Genomic DNA, 17,327 nt, shown 5'->3' on the forward strand with positions numbered 1-17,327 from the left:
AGAGAAAAGAGAAGAGAAGAGAAGAGAAGAGAAGAGAAGAGAAGAGAAGAGAAGAGAAGAGAAGAGAAGAGAAGAGAAGAGAGAAGAGAAGAGAGAGAGAGAGAAAAGAGAAGAGAAGAGAAGAGAAGAGAAGAGAAGAGAAGAGAAGAGAAGAGAAGAGAAGAGAGAAGAGAAGAGAAGAGGAGAAGAAAAAAGAGAGAAGAGAGAGAGAGAGACAAAAAGAAATTCCATTTAAAATAACTGTCAGTAGGATAAAATATTTGGGAATCTATCTGCAAAGGGAAAGTCAGGAATTATACAAACACAATTACAAAATACTTTCCACATAAAGTCAGACCTGATCAGTTGGAAAAATATCAAGTGCTCATGGGTAGGCTGAGCAAATATAACAAAAATGACAATAATACCTAAATTAATCTACTTATTTAGTGCCATTCCAATCAAACTTCCAAGAAATTATTTTACAGATCTAAAAAAAAAAAAAAATAGTAAGAAAGTTCATCTAGAGAACAAAGGGTCAAGAATTTCAAGAGAATTAATTTTAAAAAATGCTAATGAAGATGGCCTAGCTGTGCCAGACCTAAAATTATATTGTAAAATATTATAAAAACTATATTATATAAAGCAGTGGTCATCAAAACTATTTGGTATTGGCTAAGAAATTGAGTAGTTGATTAGTGGAATAGGTTGAGATCACAAGTCAAAACAGGTAATAACTAGAATCTAGTGTTTGACAATCCCAAAGATTCCAGTTTTTGGAATAAGAACTCACTGATAAAAAACTGCTGGAAAAATTGGAAACTAATATGGAAAAAATTAGGGCTTGACCCACACCTAACACTACACGTCAAGATAAGATCTAAATGGGTTCATGATTTAGACATAAAGAGTGATATAATTAAATTAGAGGAACATAGGATAGTATCTCTCAGATCTATGGAGAAGGAAGAAATTTGTGTCCAAAGAAGAATTGGAATTCATAATTGAACACCAGATAGATAATTTTGATTATATTAATTTAAAAAGTTTTTTTTTAATTAAAGCTTTTAATTTACAAAGCATGGATGGGTAATTTTTCCAACATTGACCCTTGCATAATCTTTTGTTGCAAATTTTCCCTTCCTTCCTCCCACTCCCTCCCCTAGCTGTCATGTAGTCCAATACATGTAAATATTTTGAAATGCATGTTAGATCTAATATATGTATGCATATATATACAATTATCTTGTTGTGCAAGAAAAATCAGATCAAGAAGGAAGAAAAAGAAAAACTGAGAAAGAAAACACAATGCAAGCAAATAGCAATAGATAGAATAAGAATGCTACGTTGTGTTCCAAACTCTGTTCCCACGGTTCTCTTTCTGAGTGTAGATGGCTCTCTTCGTCATTGCACAAGTGGAACTGTTTTGAATCATCTCAATATTGAAGATAGCCACTTCCATCAGAATTGATCATTGTATAAGTCCTGTAGTTGCCATGTATAATGATATCCTAGTTCTGTTCATTTCACTTAGCATTAGTTCATGTAGGTCTCTCCAAGCCTTTCTAAAAACATCGTGCTGGTTGTTTCTTACAGAATAGTATTCCATAGCATTCATTTTTATTTTTATCTGTTTCTTTTATAACATAACTAAAATGAGAGTGTTTCACATGATTGCACGTGTATGATTTGTATCAATTTGTTTCCTTCTTAATTAGGGTGAAAAGGAAAGGAAAGAAGGAAGGGAAAAAAATTTGGAACTCAAAAAAATTTTTAATGAAAATTATGTAATTGGGGGAATAAGATATTAAATTAAAAATAGGGGTTTTTATTTTTCAGTAAGTTTTTTATTAATGTCTTCTGTTTCTCTTTCGCTATCATCAGTTATCTCCATTAACTTCTCCTAACATATCCCAGAGAGCCATTCCATATAACAATATATATATATTTTTTCCTTTTTAGGATGGCACAGTGAATAGAATGCCAGGTCTGGAGTCAGGAAAGCTCACATTTTTGAGTTTATATGTGGCCCCCACACACTTACAAGCTGTGTTACCCTGGACAACTTATTTAATCCTGTTTTCCTCAGTTTCTTTAAATATAAAAAATGGCAAACTACTCCAGTTATCTGCCAAGAAAACACTAAATAGGGAGATGAAGAGTCAGACATAACTGAAATGACTAAATAACATTTTTTTAGAAGTGGGAAAAAAATCAGTGCAACTAGTAGATATATTGAAAAAGTCTAAAAAATGTGCAGTTTATAATATATCCTGTGGACTTCCCACCTGCACAAAGGGGGTGGGTTTGGGTTGTCTTCTCATATCAACTCATTCAAGTCCTACTGATTTTTATAATTTTGTAATATAAACTTGATTTAGGGGCAGCTAGATGGCAAAGGAGATAGAGCACCAGCCCTGAAGTTAGGAGGACCTGAGTTCAAATCTTATCTCAGACACCTAACAGTTCCTAACGGTGTGATCCTGGGCAAGTCACTTAACCCCAATTCCCTCAGCAAAATTTATATAAACACACACACACACACACACACACACACACACACACACACACACATATATACACACACTTGATCTTTTGGTATGTGCTTTCTCTTTCCACTTGCATTGTAGCTACTATGCATATTGTTTTCTTGGCTCTGTTCACCTCAATCTGCATCAGTTTATAGAGATACTTCTGTGCTTCTTTGCATTGATCACACACATTACATTTTATAGTACAGCATTATACAGTTACATTCATATACCAGAATTTGTTTAACCAATGATCTTATCTGCTTCTAAAGAAAAAACTTAGGAGAATTCCTGACCAAATGAGGGATAGAATCATAAAAGATAAAATGGACAATGTTGATTACATAAAATTAAAATGTTTTTGTACAAACATATCCAAATGTACCTAAATTAGAAGAGATATAATTAGAGTTAAACCCTAATAGCAAATTTCTCTGATATTTCTCATCTCCATGCATATGATTTCCAAATTTCTCTATCTGATCTAACCTCTCCTCTCAACAACTAGTTGCTATACTCTTTTTTCTTCACCCTTAAGAATTATTTTACTTCCTCAATACTTTGTTCTAGAGAATTCATGAGCAAACAAGAAATCGAGAGATTCACACAAGATAAAATAAAATGGACAATGTTGATTACATAAAATTTAAATGTTTTTGAACAAAATCAAATACTGATAAAATTAGAAGAGAAATTATTGGAATTAAATCTTTGGGATAAATTTCTCTGATAAATATCTCATTTTCAAAACATACAGGCAAGTAATTTAAATTTATAAGAACAAAAGCCTTTTACCAAATGTTAAATCGCCAAAAGGTATGGTCATAAAGTTTTCAAAAACCATATAATAAATGCTTCAAAATGTTAATAATTTGAGAACAGTAAATAAAGACAATTCTGAAGTTCCAATTCATCAGATTTATAGTTAAACTATGAAAAATGATAAATGCCAAAGAACCTACAGGAAAACAGGCACATACATGTGTTGTTCAAGCTATGAAATGGACCAGACTTTCTGGAAAACAATTCAAAATACTCAGAAAATTAGTAAACCGTGCATATCCCTTGACCTAGCACTAGTCCTATACTACAAAGAGATCAAAGAGGGAAAGAAGAATTATGAACAAAAATGTTTATACTAGCTCTTTTTGTAGTAGCAAAGAGATAACAACAACAAAAAAAGACCCACAACACAAAGCATATACAAGAAAAACATGAATAAAAGAGGGAAATGACATATGCACAGAAATGTTTATTATTATAGTAGCAAAAAACAGGAAACCAGGAAGTGTCTGTAAACTAGGGAATGGATAAACAAATAATAAAAAATAAATGAATTGAAATACTACTTTGTCACAATACATTATAAAAGGGATGGCTTCAATAAAACGTGAAAAGATTTGTATGAACTGATGCCAAATGACATGAGTAGAACAAGAAGAATAATTCATACAATAATAACCACATTGCAGAAATATAACTTCGAAAAATTCAAGAAATCTAGTCAATGAAATGACCAAGCATAGTTGAAGAGGACAAATCTCTTCACAGAGATGTTATCAACTCAGATGCAAGATACATAAATTTTTGAACATGTTTAATGTGAGAATTTATCTTGCATTAACTATGCATAGTTGTTACAAGGAAATGACCCACTCTGTCTTCTCATCTTTTCCTTTTTCTAAAAATAATCAAAGCCATTCATAAATCTTCACTAAGTGCTAAGGAAAAGGTAGCCCTTGTCCTTCCTCATCCCCAATTCAGTCCTGGAAGCATGGCAACTCTTCCCACGTGGAAACAAGAGTAGATGCTTGATCAGACAAGTTGAGCCAGGGCCTTGACACTTTTGACTGTCTTTTCTCCTTTTCATTTCCATCCTTGAACATAGGTAAATGAGCTGGGGATGGATGGATATATCCTACCACCTTGTGACTTTGAAAGGTCTCGAGATATTAATTTGATTGGAGCTAACTAGTGCCAGATATAGTTTATGTTTCAAAAAAATTGACCACCTTAGGGGGAAAAAGCTTGATCACTGGCCAGAGTTAATAGAACACATGAAGTTAAGGGAAATTTCCCAGATAATTCAGAGCCAATGTGAAATGTGAAATGCTTATTCAGCAGTCTCATAAGCTGATCTTGTTGTTTTAATTATCAACCTACTCTGAAAATATAACAATAATTATGTTAGTCTATTGGATTTTAAGTATTTTGTCAATTCTTGCTTATGGGTCTTTTGTTAAGGTTTGCTTGTGAGTTTTAATGTTAAATACATTAAGCACTTCTTTTGTGAAAAGGAAATAAACTGTCCTATACATGATCTACACTGTATAATGAGCAACTGTCTACTCCTATTGGGGAAATTCTAGAAATGAACCAACACCTAAGCTTTAAGTAATTTTTCTAAGATTGGGGGAGCAGAAATGAAAGAGGAGAACATGACCTTTTTAAAAATGTATTATGTTTTCTATTTCTGACTGCGAGCTGTGCCTGCTTGGTCCAGAATAGAAAGGCCTCTTAATGGATAGAGAGGAAGAGTCCTGTGCCTCAGTAGCCCTAGAGATCTGATAGCAATTATGGTTGTTAAATATTCATTATTTCATTTGATCTTCCAAACAATTCTGTGAGATGGGTACTATAGATATTATTTTCCCCATTAAGGAATCTGGACTTTAACAAATTAAAGTGACCTGCCCAAGATCACACTGATAGTAAATATAAATGGGATTTAAACAGTTTTACATTATGCACTGTCAATCACTTCAATTATATCATGCTGTAATATGAGAGAAACTTGAAAAGTAAATTACATAAGCATGATTATTAACCTCTAAAACTTTTCTATTGATACAATATTCAATACAGAAATAGCATGATAAAACAATGAGTACTTGAGTGAGAGATAGTTTGGCACAATGCATAGAAGCTTGCCTCTGGAATCAGGTAGGCCTGCCTCTGACCTCCATTGACAGCATGACCCTAAGCAAGGCACTGAACCAACTTCACAATGTCCCTGAAAACTTTCAATATTTAAGCTGCAGAGAAGTTGCTGATCTGAATGGAAAAGGAAGTCCGTCCATCATTGGAACGCAGATCAGTGAACACAGGTCTGGGAGAAAAAATGAATGCATAATTATTTGCTTGACCTTGGGTTTCAAATGCTTCTTTTAGGTTATATCCCACAATCAAAATGTTTTAAAATTTATTTTAAGGGCCAAGATAAATATAAATGACTATTTAATATGGGACCAAGTCTATAATTTCATCCAGGTAAGGAAATCTGAGTATAGAAAATCCTATCTCTGATACAGATAAGAAACATGTCAGTAGCCTGGACACTCAGACAAGAATTAGGGGGGACACTGAGATTTTAGGATTTACTCAAGGTCACCTAGACATATCTGTAATGTTCTTGTTTGGTTTTCCTGAGTCAACCTTCTTTTCAATAGAATAATCTCCACGGGAATTGCCAGGTGTTAAAGTCTAAATCCTTTATTGTCTCCTTCAAAGTCTTTTCTCCTTGCCTGGGACTTCAGCTAGCTTTCTTAGAGGCCTTGCAAAGTCTTGGTTTCAGTGGAGAAGTGCAGGAGCCAGGCCAGTCACCACAAGGCTGATGAAGATGGATATGAATCTTTCTCTCTTTGGCTCAAGCTCCCCCTTCTAGTCCTTTGTCTTCTCAACCCTCTCCAATCTGGCTGAGGCTCCCAGCTTATGTGCTCTATACTGAGTATAAACCAGTCATTATATCACCAGGAAACCATTATTTGTTGTTAGATTAAACCAATCATACTGAATTTAGAGAACTATTAAGAACCATGCTAAACTAGATAACAATTGTCTCATCAGTTCCACGGATTTAACATCTTGTAAGAATCCTTGTTTCAGAGTTCTGGCCCATAACACATCAAAGACAATATTTAAATCAAGGTCTCCATAAACTCAAGGACAGTCTTCTATATACTGGAAAATGTTACCTATCGTTCATGATTTTATGCTACTCAATGCAAATTCAAGAAAATGTTTTAAAAATTCTCTTCTCTGGAGATAGAACATCTACTTTTTAAATAAAAAGTAATAATAATAATAATAATAAAAAAAATGTATTTTCACATTTTAAATTTCATAAATGTGTGCATCTTTGAAAACAAGGTATATATTCTTTTAATACACATTCACATGAAGCAGGCCACTACCCTGCTTCACAAACCCTAGGTTTGGTCATAGATCATTGGTACTGGAAAAATCATGGAACTGGGGATTGAAAAGTCCTGAGAAATTGTAGGTTAAACTTTGGTTAATTCCCCAATTTTTAGGTGAAAAACTGAGCCCCAGAGATATTAAATGACTTGCATATGGTCACACCAGTAAAATTAGAAGTAGTATTAGTATCTGACCCCAGTTCCTCTTATTTCAGAACTATTGCTCTTCCCAATGTATCATGAAGAAAGTTTTTGTAACATTTGAACTCATAAACACAGATTATTATTAGTATATTATAATTGTTCTCAAGTCTTCTCAAAGCTGTACATTCTATTTTGAAAATAGGAGCCATTCTAAGATAGAAAAAGACAATGATAAATGGTGTAGATGTGGGAAAACTGGAACACTAATGCATTGTTGGTGGAGCTGTAAACTGATTCAGTCATTCCAGAGAGTAATTTAGACCTTTGCCCAAAGGGCTCTAAAACTGTGCATACCTTTTGATCCAGCAGTGGCATTACTATTTCTGTATCCCAAAAAGATCCTAAAAGATGAGAAAGGATCCACATGTGCAAAAATTGTTTCTAGCAGCTCTTTTGGTGATGGCAAAGAACTGGGAATTGAATGAATGCCCATCAATTAGAGAATGACTGAATGAGTTATGGTATATGAATGTAATGGAATACTACTATTTGATAAGAAATGATCAACAGGCTGATTTCAGAAAGCCTGGAAAGACTTATATAAACTGATCCTGAGTGCAGTGAACAAAATCAGGAGAACATTGTACACTGGAACAGCAAGATTGTGTGATGATCAACTATGAAAGATTGTTCTCAAAAATAAAATGGATAGTTTGATTTTTCTTTCCCAATATAATTCCCATGGAAATATGTTAAAAATGGTTTTACATGTATAATCTATGTCAGATTGCTTACTTTCTTGGAAAAGAGAGAGGTAAAGGAGGGAGGGAGGGAAAAAAAAAAAGGAATTCAAAGTCTTACAAAAATGAACATTGAAAAGCATCTTTACATGTGATTAGAAAAATAACATGCTATTAAATTTTTAAAAAACATAAGATTTTATTACAGAAGAAATTATCTTTGACATAATAGAAAAATGAAAATAGATAAAGAAAATAAAGAAACATAGCAATACAAATATAAAGTATAATATTCAATCACTCATTTCAAGTTTCTGAGGTTTATTTTGTCTGGAAATGAATTTTTCTTTCACATATAAACTCTAAAGAATTGATTCCTTTTTCCCCTTTCATTTTTAATTCATCTACTTTTCTCTTTTAAACGTTTTTAAAATTTTAATTAAAAAAAAACAGAATAGAAAAAAGAAAAGACAGAAAAGAAAAATACAACAAAACAGAACATTGTCATGTGTCCAACAGAACATCAGGAAGGATTCAAAATATATAACAATAAATTTCCAGTACAAGAAAGGATATATCATAGAAGAAAATTATATTCATGAACATACATCTTTGCTTCCATGTAAGTTGTTCTTTTGTTCTCTGCTGCATACTTTTCTTAATTTTATTCTTTTTTTCCCCTTTCATCCTCTCCACAACTCCCAAGCAGGCTGCAGTTAAGCATATATGTTTTCATACATACATATATAGATATATAGATACACACACGTACACATATACACACACATATATACATATACATTCACAGCCATCTACAAATCCACACATTCTATACATATGTATACATATCTATATGACACATATTTACAGACACATACCTTTAATCACATGTAAACATGCATTTAAAGCAATATTATTATGGCTGACATATAACATAGATTTCTCTTGATTAAATCTTTAAGTTTAACTTTGAGATCAATGATTACTAGCCATATGGTTTTTTTCTAATTCTATTCTTAATCCTTGTAGTAATGTTTGTTTTTATCCCTTTTTTTCCTGTCCCTATTAACGCTTCTACTTTTAATTCTGCTCTGAAACTCTTAAAAGGTATGCTTGAATCAGACAACTGAGCACTTAAGGCTAATTACCTATTTAACAATGATTCTATTAGCATATGTTTGAAAAAATGGCCCTTCTCACTGTTTGGTGCTGGCTCAATGTTTGATATATATAGATAATCATAGGCAAGGATTAGAGGGTGCGATGAGACAAGCAAGACTCACTTTGCAGCACAACAAGGAGAGAAGTTAGTGGCAAGCCTGGCACTTTTTCTGTTGTCCGACTCCTTCACTTCTCCTGACTCTGGCTGATCCTGAGGCCTCCAGAGAGGTAGCTTGGACTTTACACTCCTTAACTTATCTTGCTATTACTTAACTTTATTCCATCCATGGATCCCTACCTTGTTTTCTTCCCCCACCCTTTGCCAATTCTTCCATTATTTCTTTACAAATTTTGGAGGGAGCTATATCCTCCAAAGTATATATGTACTTTTGTCTATTTATCCCATTTCCAATGTAAATAGATTTTGAGCCTTCCTCTCCTCTCTTTGTCTATTTTTCCTCTGTACCTCATTTGTATAATATACTTACTTTTTTAAGAGTCAGCTCATACTCAACTCTGTCCCAACCTTTCTTTTGAGATATCCAATTGCTGATGTCAATCTTAAACATATGGTATACATTTCCATGTAAAAAATATAAACATTTTGTCCATGTTAAGTTTGTTGCAATTAGATTTTTGATATTAGCTCTTATATGTTTTCTATCGAGTTTGGCTTTGGTTGATTAGAAAGTTCTGAAAGTCTGCAAATTTGTTGAATTTCTTTTTTTTTTTCATTCAATATTATGAATAATTTTACTGGATATGATACTTTTGGCCAATAGTCTTCCAAAGCCTATGCGTGAACAATCCATGATAGTAAGAAGGTAGCTATTGTCTATTTATACAATATGTACTTTTACAAAAAGTTTTACTCTATGTCCTTAACTCTATCTAAATAATTGCTCTGCAAAGTGCTACTAATGACAGAAAGAAGTATGCTACATTGAAAACAGAGGTGTGTGGAGAGCCTCAAGACCTTGATTGGAATCCTGGCTTCTATGAACAGGAGCCTTCCTTCACCTCTAGGAGCCCTAATTTACTTTTGTATAAAACAGCTAGAATTAGGCTTCCATTACCTGCCTCACAGTATTACTAGAGAGAAAGTTCTTTATGATTTCTGGCATAAATAGGAATTATTACACATCACATAGGTATATGAATAAAGCATTTTTATAAACTTAAAAAAAAAAAACAGAGCCATATCTGTAATATTCTCTTCTCTAAATTATAATGCTCTCTGGGAGCAGGTGTTGATCTTCTTATGGTGTCATAAGGCATAATTCCCAGCCTCCATTCTTTTCTTGATTATGTATCCTTTGTCTCTGCCCAAGCTCATACAATGAAATTTCCATGGCAATCTGAGTTTATTTTTCTTTGTAAATATATATAAATTTTATTTTACTCTTTTGTGTATCTAAAGGATATATTAGTTAGTGTCTCCATGCAGATTTGCCCATTGGGTCCAAACAAGAAAAGTGAAGGGAGAAATAAAGGAGAGACTTCATGTTTGTTTTGGTTCTTCATTTCTCACTATATATAGCAGTAAAAATTATTAGAAAATCTGAGAAGATAATGTTCTTGCCTCAGAGATAAGTAAAAGAGGAATGATGAGACTGCAATACAAAATGGAACAAAGAAACCCTAGACTGAAGTAACAAGTGTTGGCAGTAGAATAATTGGCAACTAGGCCAATATCTGAAGCATGCAGAACAAAAGAAAGGAGATGACTGGGGATCCAGCCCAAGACTAAAAAAGGTCATCAAATGTTTACAAAACAAAAAAGGTATTTTCTTTAAAATTCTTTACCCCATCTCCATATATTGAATCCTCCCCTTTCTCCCACTCCTCTCCTCTGGAGCTCTGAGTCCCTGGCCCAGGCTATTAAAACTGCCATCTAAATCTTAGAGTTGAGTTGCTACTCCCACTTTCTGGAATAGAGAAAGGTTTAGGATTAGAGATGGAAGTGGAGATGGAAAAGAGAAATCATGCTTTGTTTCAAGAGTTAGAACTCTAAAGATACTTTCCTATAGTAACTCTTTTACATAATTGAGTCATGTTCTATAATAATACTATCTTATGTTTCAGATAATCAAATATGCCAATGGATTTGTGATCTACCTGATGTAATTACTTAGAAAGATGAAGAAAGTAATCCATGCATTACTACCCATCCTGTGCAACTAAGTTTTAATGAGCTGGCCTAGGAAGCTAATTAACTTTCTCAACAAATGAAAAAACTGACAGACTATCAAGTCACCTAATTTGTACTATACTCCTAGTCTCTAAGGTTTCAAATCAATAACTAATCCTGCATTCTTTACCATCTCTCACCCCATATTGAATCTATAGCCAAGATCTGTCAATTGTACTGTGCAACATTTCCCAAATATGTACCCTTCTCTCCTCTGACAGTGACACAACTATAATGCAGGCCCCTACCACCTCATGTTCAGATTACTGCAAGAGCTCACTGGTGAGTCCATCTGCCTCAACTCTCTTACAACTTTAATCTACCTTTCCTTCAGCCACTAAAATAATTTCCTGAAATTCACTTCCTAAAATAATCATGTAACCATCATCATCATTAGACTTAAACTCCAAGGACTTCCTATTGCCTCCAAGAGCATATACAAAATGATTTTTGGCATTTAAAACACTTCATAATCTAGTCCCTTCTAACTTTTCTGAAGGTTTTTCACATACTTTACTCCCTTCCTTACACTTTACTAGGTGGGGTTGGCAGGGAGAGCTTAACGTACTAATAAAATTACTCCTTGAGGCAAATAAGGGAGGGCACTTGTAGAAATAAGTTTAATTTTAGTTATTCTTTGTGGAAATTGTGGGCAGCCCCACCTTGCTGGATCCAGCCAGAAATCCCATTCATGTCAAACTTCTGAGGTTAAATTTCCTCTATAAATCTGTTGATAGCTCATGCCATCTGTGCCAAATCCCTCTTGGGTCAGTCTACTATGATGGTATTCTTTTTCCTCACCCCTTTCCCCATATCCTCTCATTCCCCCACCATGCCTCATGGTATCTAAACATTTTATATTTACCATTCCTAGTATCTATGGTAATTCTTAATTTTGTTTGTAACCTCTTCTCCTAAGTAAACCTACCTTTTTGCCAAAGAGAATAGCCACTGTGAATTCTTCATATGACAAAACCCCAGAATTTGGTCCTGAATCCCAATACATCATTTGGAACTAGGAATTGCTATCCAGGCATTTTCTCTCTATTCATACCACAATTACCTAAGTAAAGATCCAAATTAACTCTAAATTGGACAATTGCAATAGCATCCTAATTGATCTCCCTATACCCTGTTTCTCCCTTTTCTTCAAAATTGACATCATAAGAGCACAAGCTTGGACATCTCACTTCCTTGTTCCAAAAGCTTCAGTGGTCCCCAGTTGCTTTTTAGATAAAATGTACATGCACCTGTTTGATATTTAAAGATCTGAACAATATATTGTCAGATAATCTTTCCAGACTCATTATAAATTCCTTATCATCATAGATTCTATACCCTATCCAAACTGGCACATTTGCCTTTTCTTATACGTAACATTCCATATCTTATTTCTGTGCCTTTACAGAGCTTATGTTTTAATGTTTTAAATGGTTTAACATCTCATCTTTGCACTTGCAATCCATAACTCTCTCAAGGACTGAATTCATCTTTCATCTTCCCCTGCTTTTTGTGCTATCTCCTCTATCTCTGCATGTTTATTTTGTAATTATTCTGCATTTACTTATCGATGAATATTTATTCCATCTTCACAATATAACTCTTTAAATGGACCGTTTCATTTTCTGTACCTATATCCCTAGAATCATGCTTAGCACACAATAGGTATTTAACAAATGCATGTTTATTAATTGAGAAGCCATCAAAAAGGTATTCCTATCTAACCATTTCAATTTCCAATCCATCTTTTATGCTCTTTCAATTCAATAAATTCAATGAACATTACTGAATGCCTGATATGGTATTTATCACTCTGTGATGAGTATTATATATTTCTAATGAAAACATACTATTATGTACAAAATAAAAACGAGAATAAATGTACTATTTTCAAATCATTCAATTAGATTATAAAATATAGACAAGAAATTCATTGACAATATAACATTCAACATTCTGAATTGTTCAAGAAACTATACAAAAATGTTCTACCTTAAAAGTAGAATTTTATGTAAGAAAATCTACTCTGTCAAACTGAAATTACCGCTATCAAACAATCCATTTTAGACATCATTAGATATCAGGAGCCTCTCCAGTACCTCCCTCCATTATGCCTGCCTCCATTATGTCATCCTCATCCTAGGTTCCTCCCCCATTAGGTCATCCGAATCCAGGTACCTCCCCCATTATGTCATTGTTCTTCTTATCCTGTAAAAGAATGTTGTATCTGACATTCACTGCTGGATTTTTTGAGATGATAGTCTCATTCAGCCCTGGAACCAAACCATGGATCCACTTGGTCCCAGTAAATCTCTCCTATTTAATAAATTATTAAATTGTTCTCTAATCGCTATCCTGCTCAGTTTCTCTGGCATTACAATAGTACTTCTGAATGAATCACAATTTAAGACTAAAAAAAGGGAAGAGTTATTCTTAAATTTGTATTTTTTTAGTATATTTCAAGTGATTAAAAAATTCAAGAAGAATAAAGAAATTAAGGTAAAGCTTCCAGACTAAGATGACACTAAAGAAAATAATTAGCACCTTCATAAAACTTTCTTTTAGTCAAGGTAGCTGATATAATGCCTTTTCCCCCTAAATTTCCAAGAAACATGTAAAATATATTGAATAAAAGAGATGCAAGGAAATTAGAAATTTTGTTATTTATACTAAGAAGAACCAGAGAGGAAAAGGAATCAATGTAAAGATATACAATATGAAAAATTGTATAATAAATTTCATGGGGACAACTGTAATACTTTCATTGATGAAAATATTATTACATTAGATATTATTTAAAGAAAATAGGACAGCATGGAAGTATTTTGATTTTTTCTAATATAACACAATATCACTAAAAATAAAATAATATTACTAAAATAAAAGACCAACCTGCTGTTCATATCTTTTCTTGATATCTTCTAACTGCCATAAAAACTCTTTAGCTTGTTTCTCACGAAGAGATTTGGATCTAGTTAAATCTGTCTCCACTTTTTCCATCTAGAAGTTAAAAAGAAAATTTTATATTTAAAAAACCAAAACATTTACCAATGTAACAAAATTTAATCTTATTTGAAAATGAAGTACCTATTATTAAAGACATGTAAAAGAAGATAACTATTAATTTGCTTATTCTTATAGCACAGTTATATATTTTACAATTTCTATGTACAATAAAAAAAAGAAACAAAAGGAAAAAATCACATACCTATCATCCTTGTCCCTCCTCCACCCCGATTTCCATATCCTTCTGATTTTCAAATATCCCCATTGCCAACCATTAGCATTAATGACCTGTCTTTATCTCCTAAGAATGAAATAACTGAAATCTTTTGTCAGAGCATGGGAATAAAGCAAATCAACAGTGTTTCTGGATCTTTTACAACTTTAAGGGTATTCTATATACTAAAGTTTATGAGGCCTTTATAACTATCAAAAGCACTACAAATCTTCAATATCTACAAATTTCATCTAGCCATTATTGCAGAATTTAAAAAGAAAAAAGAAACAATAAGCTCAATGTGGTGAATTCTCAAGTAATTATTATTAAAATATTAAAATGTAAATATTTGTTCTATGCTACATCTGGCCTCATTAATTATGTACTACAAAATAATTCCTTACCAAAAAAATTTAAGGAGGATAGTGTGACCTATCTTTATGTCCCATTTAATATGAATTCAATACATCAAGTCATTTTTACAACCTAATTTTGGCTGGAAGTATTGATTCTAAGACTTAAGATGTTTAACTATTACTGAATTTACCTTATATACTAGGAATAGTGAATCACCAAAGTTCACAAATTTCATTGACATCAGCAACAGAAATAAACAATAGAATAAGCTGAGGAATTTCTAGAAGAAATACTATTTAATCTATTTGAGATTTTAAATTGAGGCACAGGCCTGAAATGAAAACCAATAGATAGTAGAATATTGATTTTTTTTAAACACAAATACATTTCTAATATTATTGATTTGATTGCTTTTTGACAAAAATGCAGATTTGTAACTTTTATCCATAAGTTTACCACAAGAGGTGGTAAGTTTGCCATAGGAGAACCCATTGTAGGAGGAGAGGAGAATCTAATGTCACTATTAAACTATAAAAATAGCTCAGTAGAAAATTTAGATAGTTCAAATAAGGTTTTTTTTTTACCTGAAATCTGTAAAATTACTGCTTTTTAAAAATATTTTGAAGACTATATTTTAATAAAATTGGTTTCTTTTGAAATACTAAGCATTTATTGTGCATTAATAAATATTATTCTGAGACAATGTACATAGGTTTTATAACGATGTCAAAAGTGTCCAAGATACAAAAAAAGTTTAAAAATACTGGTGTAAATACTACTGAAAAAATTAATTGTTTGAACACTTACACAATGTATATTGATTATAAATGCAATGAAATTCTATTAATACACCTGACAACTTATTAAATTTTTAAAAATTCATAGTTTTGTCAAGTTATTTGTATTTGCAAATATATTACATAAATGAAACTTATTCACTTATTATATAGTGATGCTTAACAAATATTTGTTTATAAAACTAAATCACCTTTCGTTGTACTCAAGCATATTGAGCAGAAATACACTGTGTACTTATCTCAATTCTTTTGGTGTACTAGACATTAATGGAGAGGGGTAACCAAGTAAAAATTCCCTAAATGTTCTATGTGGTTACAACTCACTTCTTCTATATTGATGACTGCTGTTTTTTACAGCTGTAGGCCTATAATAATTTCCAGGTTTTCTCACCTTAAATATGTCATTATTGTTCTTGTAAATTTCCTTTCATCATATCATTTATTCCCTGCCTTAAAAAGTATTTAGTAGCTCCTGGAAGATAGGATAAAATTTTAAATTTCTCAGCCTCATGATCAAAGTTCTTGATTAACTGTCCCTAAAAGAAAATTCACATTTTTTTCTATTTTCTCAATGTCTCACAAAACAAGAAAAAGAAAAATGCTTATTTTCTAAATCCAAGTCTTTGTTCAAGTTGCTTCTGCTACCATAAAAATTCAAGTTTCTCCCTTTCTAAGCTCCATATTTGTTTTCCATATTTCTATACAATATCATATAATGAAAATTCCATTGTTAATTAGTTATTTTGTAGCTTAACATTTAGATGTGACCTGAATATTTCCTCAAGTATACTAGAGGGTAAGGATACTACATGTTTCTTTTGAATTTTTTTAGCCCTCAATAAGTGATGTATACAAAACTGAAATGCAATATTTATTGAATTATTAAATGAATCAATATGTGAAAAATAGAAGAATCTATTTCATAATGTAATTTTAAATCTAGAATCTTTGTGTGAAATTTTTTGATCTGCCTTTTAATTTAGCAAAATATGAAAAAAGTCTATAATTATAAATTGTTCCAAACATAAAATGAGGAAATATCTATTTTACACACTCAAAGAATTCTTAAGGAAAAGTGGTCCTCTTATTCAAAATAAGTAATTCAAGCATTCATTTAAAAAAACATACACACACACACAAATATAATCATAAGATTCTAATAGCTATAAGATAAGGAAAGGTAAAAGAAAATTGTAAATTACATTACACAAAAATCAAATATACAAATTAATTTAAATGCTAATTATACTGACGGAAAAAGCCAGCCCCCACTCCATTCTTATTCCCTAATAATTCTGAAATGGTTAAAGTTCATAGAAAAGTATATGATACTCTGTTGCCATAGATACCAAAGACTCTAAATGACTCTAACAGGTCATGAAGTCAGTAGATCATTCTATATTCCATTTAACTTCAAGGAAAAAAGAACATTTCACTTAGCATCATGTTGCCTTGTATTCAACAAGACACAAAAAGTTAAAGTGTCATTTAACCAAAAGCTTAAGCACATCTACATAAAAGTACATTAAAGTTTAATAAAAAAATACTGAGAAAAGGGGAGTGGTGTTAGCTATTATTTTTATATAGTTTGATAAATGTTTTTTAGTGTGGATGGTTAAATTAAGCTCATTTTCATTGCTGAAGCTATCACTAAAAAGCAATTTTAAGGTTGTAGGACCTTATGAATTTGGTATGATGCAAAGTAAGAATAAGATGATTTGGAGAAATTTATCTAGTAATAATTTTCTCTTTTATATGTATAAAATAAAGGTTTTTGAATTCTGATATAATACCAAACAATTGGTAAGATTTATCATGATAACAATGATACTAATCAAAATAATGGCAATCAGTGACCATTTTATCAATATATAAAGTCATAATATTTTTTGTTTATTATATTATTCTTATAAAATAGATTTGAAAATTAATATTACAATGGAAATAATTTTCAAGGAGATGGTAAATTGAAAGTTGTAGCAATGCCTGAGAACTCTTTTATCACCTC

The 17,327-nt window shown here is 32.0% G+C and overlaps 1 protein-coding gene across 1 annotated transcript in view; it reads right to left on the reverse strand.

The window, feature by feature from the left end:
- Positions 1 to 17,327, reverse strand: part of CEP112 (centrosomal protein 112) — a 589,318-nt gene that overhangs the window by 350,030 nt on the left and 221,961 nt on the right. The window contains exon 18 of the mRNA XM_051996640.1: positions 13,838 to 13,945. Within this exon, the coding sequence (XP_051852600.1) occupies positions 13,838 to 13,945 (108 nt within the window). The remainder of the gene's footprint in view (positions 1 to 13,837; positions 13,946 to 17,327) is intronic.

The sequence above is a fragment of the Antechinus flavipes genome, chromosome 4 (assembly GCF_016432865.1).
Source record: "Antechinus flavipes isolate AdamAnt ecotype Samford, QLD, Australia chromosome 4, AdamAnt_v2, whole genome shotgun sequence".
Classification (NCBI taxonomy): domain Eukaryota; kingdom Metazoa; phylum Chordata; class Mammalia; order Dasyuromorphia; family Dasyuridae; genus Antechinus; species Antechinus flavipes.